The sequence below is a fragment of the Mytilus trossulus genome, chromosome 6, assembly GCF_036588685.1.
Source record: "Mytilus trossulus isolate FHL-02 chromosome 6, PNRI_Mtr1.1.1.hap1, whole genome shotgun sequence".
In the NCBI taxonomy this organism is placed as follows: Eukaryota; Metazoa; Mollusca; class Bivalvia; order Mytilida; family Mytilidae; genus Mytilus; species Mytilus trossulus.
The window spans coordinates 75657667-75666501 of NC_086378.1; the positions used below are offsets into that span (position 1 = coordinate 75657667).

The following is an 8835-nucleotide window of genomic DNA, read 5'->3' on the forward strand; positions in this document are numbered from 1 at the left end:
GTAATTGCTAATGCGACAGAAATTATAAACAGAAGGACAGACAGATGGAAGAAATACCTTTGGAGAGGGAGTATGAAAAAAATACTTAGATAAAACTTAAATGTAGCCATATAGTTATAGTTACATAGTAACATAACTGTTTTCCGTCCATTGTTTGTACCTGAATTAAGGCCGTTAGTTTTTTTCGTTAAGTTGTTTTAGATTTGTCATTTCGGGACCTTTTATAGTTGAATATGCGATATTGGCTTTGCTCATTGATGAAGGCCATATGGCGACCAAAGTTGTTAATTTATGTGTTATTGTGGTCTCTTATGGAGAGTTGTCAACATACCACATTTTTTTTGTAAGAGCGACAACTAGAAGTTTTGGCTATGACATGCATAAAGGAAATATCGTATTTGTCTCTTTTAAAGTATTATACGATATTCTGAAAACATTATTTCTTTATTCTATACAAAATTGGACAAAATTACAGTCAAATCTTTAAATCATTTTTAAAATTAACTGAATATAAAAAGAAATATTATTGAAAATTATCTGAATATTAAAAAAAATATTATTAAAAATTATCTGAATATAAAAAAATCATCACTAAAAACTGTATGTGAATATATCAAAATTAAAAAGAATTATATTAGTTAAATCAATTAATACTGGTTAATAAGTTAATTAATTATAAAAGATTGAAATAAGTTTAAAATCACTAATAATTTAGCACAAATAAAAAGATTTATGTTTTGTTATTGGTATCGATAATCACACATATTCGAATTACTTTTGAATTATGGAGTTCTATGATTATAAAGAAAACACACACACACACACACACTAAAAAGCGTTTTGTTCTGATATGGGTCATTTCGAGTCATTTTTTTCTATAATTTGGAACTGGAAGTTGAAGCACTGGACTTGCGTCTCCATCCAATTATAGCAATGACAGTGGCAACGACAGCCACACTTGCACAGACGCCTGCCACAACTGTTGATACTTGCAACCCATCTGAAATACATATAACAGTTCAATAAGATTGTTTTGATAAATTTGTATTTAAAATTTAATTATTTTTTTGTTTGTTTATTTTTTTTTATTTTCACCATCAATTTAATCTTTCACAACAGATTATTCTGATTAAGCTCAGCGAGAAACATTATTTTTTTGTTGTAAAGCCAACCAAAAAAGTATGTGTGTTTTCTGTCACATGCCGAAAAACAAATTAGGGACTTTTAGAATATATTTTTTACATTGAGTCAAGATTGGAACAACATTGTGAATTAAGCCGTGATTAATCAAAACTGGCCATAAACTTTAGAGTAGGGGATAAAATTTAAGATAGAGAGGGGTACAGTTAACACATATACTGTTTTATTTGGCCTAAATTTGTGCTTCAAGCCATATATGGTAATTTACCATTACAACACCATATAAATTTCGTACCTTTATCCGCCACTAATAAGTATGGTCCACCAGATACCAGATGACTACCGCCCTCCTCTGAGGAAACTTCACGACGGTGTCTATGGGCACATCCAACTCGACACTGTGGACTTGTAGGAGAACAAACTGAAACTTGGCAGTGAATGTACACAATACCACCTGGACTGTTTCGGAATTCAAATGCTCGAACACTGAACCTCACTTCATCAAATGCTGATGGATATACTTTGACTGCTGGGGATGCTGGACAACTGATATAAAATACAGAACACATTAAATGAATATAGATTGCATTTACTCGTTTTTCTTTGGCCAACTGTTTCCTATCTAATTGCAGACTAAGTGTATGCTATAGGAACAACATAAAGGGTGCAACAAGTGAAAAGGAATCTACTTACAGTTCCCGGAGCACCTAATAGACCACCCCAAGTTTTTGGCGATGTTCGTGTTGCTAAGTATTTTTTTATTTTGTGTAATTTCATGTAGGTTGTTATTTGTTTTTTTACGATTTTTTTATTTTCCTTAAAACTGTCTGTTTTTGTTCTACTTGTGATTTTTAGAGTCCTTTTGAAAATGGTTGGTAACACTGATGACACAACAACAAGAAACGACGTTGATTACTAGTAGTGTACTTTAATCATTTAAACAACCCAAAAAATTACATGCACCTCTTACTGGAACAATTAAGTACCAGTAGTTTCCATTATTTTCTTCTTTCAAATATATCCCGTTCTGCCACTCAAATTTGTTGAAAAATACTTACTGGAATTTTAAAAGGTATTAATTTCGTTCATCTTATTAGCTTACCCTTGGTCAAGAAGCTGATAAATTCGACCATCCGCCGGCATGTTTGATGGTGTTGCCACACACGAGTCCACCTTTACTGCCACATCAGTCGAATTAACATGCATTGCATGGAGTATGAAATACATATCCTTGTTTATCTCTACTTCATTTGGGAAGGAACGGACTGGAAGAGGGGTAACAAACATGCCAGATTTGTACTGTTCTAGTTGAACGTCCATGTGCCCATATCGCTTTTCGTAGAACCTAACTTTCGACTGTGCGGGTCTGTATAAAGTTGTTATATTCTGTCTTCGAGGATAGATACACTGCACCGGAATTACCTCAGAACTAGAACTACCGAAGTCGATAGAGCCGTTTGATGTTTGATTGCTTGGTGATCCAGATTTGTGTAGAATTAGTTCATTTTCGAAAATGACTTCATCCTTGGTGAAGATCACGGTTGTTCCGCATGATGTGTGTGAAATGGTGGAAATATAGTGGGTACCATTGTCCTGTACTTGGCAGTGAGGATCACGCCATGTCGTCTGATAGTGTGACAATAGATCTGATGGAATGAACACGGATATGGAATCGGACAGACAACTAACATCATGGCGCTCTGTAGCGGATGTCAAGTTCCACCTTACACTATCTGTAGTTGGTTCTGAAATCATAGTCAAGTAAATTATAAACAACCCTTTTAAGATTAAAAAAACCTGGAAATAAATCTGATTATTAGTAGATGATTGATGATAATGAATGATGGATGGGATGAACCTATCATATGTCTCGCGTGATTTTGGCTCTCCCGTGAGAGTCTTCGCAATTTGTCAGTCATGTCATGTCGTTCCTCTCCTTCTGTGTCTTCTCTGTATCTGTTCCTCTCCTGTTTCTTCATCTGTTCTTCAAATGTTCGCGTTTTGTGAAATAAAAAAGAAAAGAAAGTATAAGATTATGAATTCACATACATGATTTTAATAGTTTTATTGCAAGCCTTTAAAAACTTAAGTCAATGTATTCTTTTTCCAATATTCAAGTTTACCAAAACCTATTTTCAAAACATTGAATCTTAACTTTTGAAACCCTTTTCTGATAAATAAAACATATAATCATTAATACGAAACTCAAAGCAGAGATAAATATATATGTCAAGTTATGTTTCTGGTTTTAATGATGCCTATTGATACATGTATCTTGTCCAAAGGAAATTCGAAAACTGATAATTATAGATAAACCACAACTTATACCTTTTTATTGCTAGTCATTTCTTTTCCATATAAATTAGACTGGTACCTAAAAAGAGAAAGAGCACATAATATAAGACTTTGAAACAAGTTTCCAGAAAAGCTTCGAATAGGCTACCATATTGACCCGATATATAACTTACATGGTTCCTTCATAACAACTATTCTCGGTCCAAATTATTGTTTTGTCTCTTTGACCGAATTAATGGTTAAAGAATTTAAAAGTCGGCAATACGGTATGGTATTTTTTTCACTGTTGAAGGTCGGTATGGTATTTTTTTCACTGTTGAAGGTGGTACGTTTTGCTTTTAATTGCTCACATCCACTTTGAACTTTGTTGAATAGTTGTCTCATTTGAAATCATTCAACATCTCTTTACTTTTTGGAGCGATCTCTTTATATAGTCATGTATGGTAAAAATTAAGATGAAAGTATGTAGGCAATTTCCAAATTGTTGAGTCGTTTGTGTAAACTCATACGGTCAAAATCGTAGAATTGAAACTTGATTGAATTCAATGATTTAAGAAGAGTCTGAATGAATGAATAATTAGAAGATTCTTCAACTTTTTTCAAATACCCATAAAATCTTTTAAAATGTGGCCGCGAGAAAATTTCATTTCAGATGATATTGTTCCGTGATTGTCACTTACACATGTGTACGAAATTGTGCATTATAAGCCACTATAGGAACCATTAAACAAATGATAAACAGTTAAGGACAATATTGAACCTTACCTTCGATGGAATTTTGGTTTCGATTTTGAATAATCTTCTAATTAATATCCCTTCTATCTAACTACTAGTTTTGCCGATGTGCTCAAAGGTAGCGTCCTGACGACCCAGTTTATTTTAATAAACTCATCGCAACTTCTTCTTCGTTACTGTTCCTAAGGACAAGCCATTCAAAAATGATAAACCTTTGCGACCTAAAACAGTATAAAAACAAATGAGAGATAAAACAAAAAGCAATTACAAAGCGAATTACGTTACATGTATAAAAAAATAAGTCACATATGCCGATCTCTTAGATTTACATAAAAAAAAAATCCCTTACCTTTCATGTTATATACGCAACTTTGGATATTTTTCAAATAAGTGTTATCTTTTTTAACTTAAAGATTAATATATCAACTTTATCTTGTTACGTGTCTTTTATACAGTGTCGAGCCCTGTATAGTTTATCTAAGCTACTTCCTTGTAGTGTCTAGTTACAAGTGCCGAAACTACATTAAAAAGCTTAATGTTTAAGTGCATTTTTCCACACCTTTATGCATGTTACGAAATATTGGATTTACCACATTTTTGCATAAGAACACAAAGTGATGTCACCTGCTGACATCCTTGAGACAAAAAGAATGTGAAAACCCACAAATGTTTAGAATTTCTAACTTTCGCTCAACTTGTTCTATGTGCCGCTCCAACAATGGCCACCGTTTATGAAATTACAGACTAGAGTCTTGTTATTTACATTTTAGGGCAATACTTCCTATCGTAACGTACTAATTCGTTGCTGTTCAGTTTAATGTGCCAGTGTCATATGTTATTGAAAAGCAACTTAATTGGTAAAACAGGATTCTTCTGCCCTAGATACAGCTGAATTTTTATATTTTCTGATGGCGGTTTTTTTTCTATGAAGGTCTTGTTGGTGTCATTTATTTCCGAGGTTATTCTTTCACGTTGATGCCATTTTTTCTATTCTTTAATGTTAAGCCCAATTTTCTCTATTTCTTTAATAAATTTAAGCACGCAATTATTCTCTTTTCATTTTTTCTTGTTTGTCTATTTTTCTCTCCTTTAATTTTTTATCCTTTATTTTGCACTTTTTATCCATTATTCTCCATACTGTAAAACCCAATCGGACCCTCAAATACAAAACTAAAGCTTCCTGAACCCTAAATGTTTCTGAAACTAGAACAATGTGTTGAATTGCTACAGGAAATAAATACGTACATCAAATTAAGTTCAATCCTCGTCGGTGTAGAGGCTTTGGTCCGGGAAAGTCTACTATAGTACAAAATTACTAACACGAGAGCACATGACCCTTTTATGTTACCATCGAAAACGAATTTTTAAACATAAACCTTTTGAAATGAAAACACCATTTATTTACATAGTCGAAGTCTCTTCAAAACGAGAAAATGGTTTATCAAATTAAACATGACATAAAGGGACATTTTATCTTAAACAGGTGTCTCCAAGATAAGAAAAACTTTTATCTCATAAGGCAAACATTGTAGCTAAGGATATTGCAATGTACAAATAAAATTTATTTCTTAATTCAATTTTGTATGATGAATCAGTGGGATGGGTAAATCATTTAAATGTAAAGAATTCTATGGTTACCAAACAATTTCTATATTAAGACATTACAAAATTACACTATTGCAAATACTAGTAATCAGAAGGGACGTTATTTGTTAAGTACTGCAATCTTCAATATAGTTAGATGTAATAGAACACTTCAACAATGAGCAAATTCCATATCATATAGAATTAGTTAGTAAAAAAAAAAAGTGAGTCCCGACATCAAAAAAGCAATTCAACTCAAAACAAGAAATCCAGAAGTCTGAGAAATAATGTAACAATATATCAACTCATGTATACGAATAACAGTGATTAGGTAATGCCGTTAGTTTTACTGCATCAAGTCAAAATGTTTAAAAGCGCAAACACATTTAAGCGCCCACACATTTAACTTTGCTTGCAAAAAATATATAATTAAATGACATTTTCACATAGACATTTTTTTTAGAAAATTTATCCATTGCAATGTTTTTAATCTATAGTACACAAAATTTTACGAAAACCTTTATCTAAAGGTTAAAATGCAATTTTCAAATTTTTAAAACCCGAATTTTTTAGGGTATTTTCAACACATTTTTTTTGTCCTTCATCTCGTTTCATCTAAACCCAACTACTAAGCCGACACAAAAAAACACCTCAAAACCCCAATGTTGACCCACATAAAACGTCACCAACGTCAATATGGCAATCCATGCATTCCCTGTAATTCAGTGTAGTGCACAATACCTAAATAATTCATTGAAAAATATATACGTACCTCACCTTTGCAGCAAGTTGAGTTAAAGAATGCCTATCTAACTATGTCACAAATATTCATCTATTCAACAACTTCCCCTACTCTATATATTTCGGAAGTGCTTATATATAAATACTGAAATGTCAAGTATTTGGTTAAATTTTCAATTATACTTTTAGGACTTCGTTTTATGTTAATACTGGGAACTTTTCACCCATCGAGATCTAAAAGTATTTATCCTAGTGCTGGTAGGGCGACGAACAAATTGATTCCTCCTTTTTTTTACTATTGTTGATGCGGTTCATTTAAAGCCATTAATTTCTTTCTGTTTTATTTAGTGTTTCCCATAAAACATCAACATCGGCTTAAAATATTTTATGAGTTCTAATTGACCAGATTGCATAAAAAAAACACTTCAAACTGTTGCTATGGCAATTCTTTAAAAAAAAATGATATTGAATCAGGGTAGATGTATCTTAATTTAGTGTAGGGGATTCAGTTATTTGTAAGTTCAGGTTAATTGTATCTAGTGTAGAGAACAGTTGGTTATGTACCAATCAGGATACTTATAGCTATAGTGTACATCGTTTGAACTGTTTTACATTGTCTTATCGGGGCCTTTTATAGCTGACTATGCGGTATGGGCTTTGCTCATTGTTGAAGGCCGTATGGTACCCTTGTTAATGTCTGTGTCATTTTGGTCTTTTGTGGATAGTTGTCTCATTGGCAATCATAGCACATCTTCTTTTTATTTATATATATTCGCGGTTATTTATTATTGAGGGTAATTCATTCATGTTGTAACTTTGCAACAATTGCAACCTACATGTATGTAGAAGACAAGCAGATATCTGTTTATCAGGGTAGTTGTATCAAGCGTAGAAGACATACTATTGTATCCATTGTAACGGACAGTTGGTTGTTTGTCAAATACGGTAATTGTATCCAGTGTAGAGGGCAGTTTATCATGTGTCAAGCAGGGTAATTGTATTTAGTGTAGAGGACAGTTGGTTATGTGTCAAACAGGGTAATTGTATCTAGTGTAGAGGACAGTTGGTTATGTGTTAAACAGGGTGACTGTATCTAGTGTAGAGGACAGTTGGTTATGTGTCAAAACGGGTAATTGTATCTATAGTGTAGAGGACCGTTGGTTATGTGTTAAACAGGGTAATTGTATCTAGTGTAGAGGACAGTTGGTTATGTGTCAATCAGGGTAAATGTATCTACTGTAAAGGACAGTTGGTTATGTGTCAATAAGGGTAGTTGTATCCATTGTAAAGGACAGTATGTTATTTGCTATTCAGGGTAATTATTTCATGAAAGGAGTCATGAGTCGTGTTTGAATCAGAATCAGGATAATTGTATCCATTGTAAAGGACAGCCGGTTTTTTTGGCTCATCTGGCCCAAATGGCCTAGTGAGCTTTTCCCCTTCACTTTGCGTCCGGCGTTCGGCGTCGTCCGTCGTCATTAACTTTTACAAAAATCTTCTCCTCTGAAACTACTGCATGGGCCAAAGTAAACTAATCTTGGCCACAATCATCATTAGGGTATCTAGTTTAAAAACGTGTCCGGTGACCCGGCCAACCAACCAAGATGGCCGCCACGGCTAAAAATAGAACATAGGGGTAAAATGCAAAAACCAAAGCATTTATAGCAAATCTGACATGAGTTAAAATTGTTTATCAGGTCAAGATCTATCTGCCCTGAAATTTTCAGATGAATCGTACAATCTGTTGTTGGATTGATGCCCCTGAATTGGTAATTTTAAGGAAATTTTGCTGTTTTTTGTTATTATCTTGAGTATTATTATAGATAGAGATAAACTGTAAACAGCAATAATGTTCAACAGAGTAAGATCTACAAATAAGTCAACATTACCGAAATGGTCAATTGACCCATAATGAGTTATTGTCCTTTATAGTCAATTTTTAACAATTTTCATAAAATTTGTCAATTTTAATAACATTTTCCACTGAAACTACTGGGCCAAGTTCATTATAGATAGAGATAATTGTAAGCAGCAAGAATGTTTATTTAAGTAAGATGTACAAACACAATTTTGTCATGAATCCATCTGCTTCCTTGGTTTAATATTCACATATACCAAGGTGAGCGACACAGGCTCTTTAGAGCCTCTAGTTTGTTGTTATTAATATATTCTTGATAATTGTATAATGTAGCTAGGAGAGTCAGTAGTAGTGTGTCAATCAGGGTAATTGTATATAGTGCAGGATGGTCAACTATTTGTTAATTGGAGTAATTGTGTCTAGCTAGTAAAGAGGACAATCATTTATGTGATATTCAGGCTAATTTATCCAGTGTAGAGAGC

At 33.1% G+C, this 8835-nt stretch overlaps 1 protein-coding gene across 1 annotated transcript; it reads right to left on the reverse strand.

Annotated features, from left to right (window-relative positions):
• Positions 1 to 425: 425 nt before the first annotated feature.
• On the reverse strand, positions 426 to 3302 carry LOC134721847 (oncoprotein-induced transcript 3 protein-like). Its single transcript, XM_063585095.1, has 3 exons — positions 2243 to 3302; positions 1436 to 1686; positions 426 to 1000 (listed from the first exon to the last, which is right to left on the reverse strand). Exons 1-3 carry the CDS (start codon positions 2893 to 2895, stop codon positions 876 to 878), a joined length of 1029 nt encoding a protein of 342 aa, XP_063441165.1. The 5' UTR covers positions 2896 to 3302; the 3' UTR covers positions 426 to 875.
• Positions 3303 to 8835: the final 5533 nt, after the last annotated feature.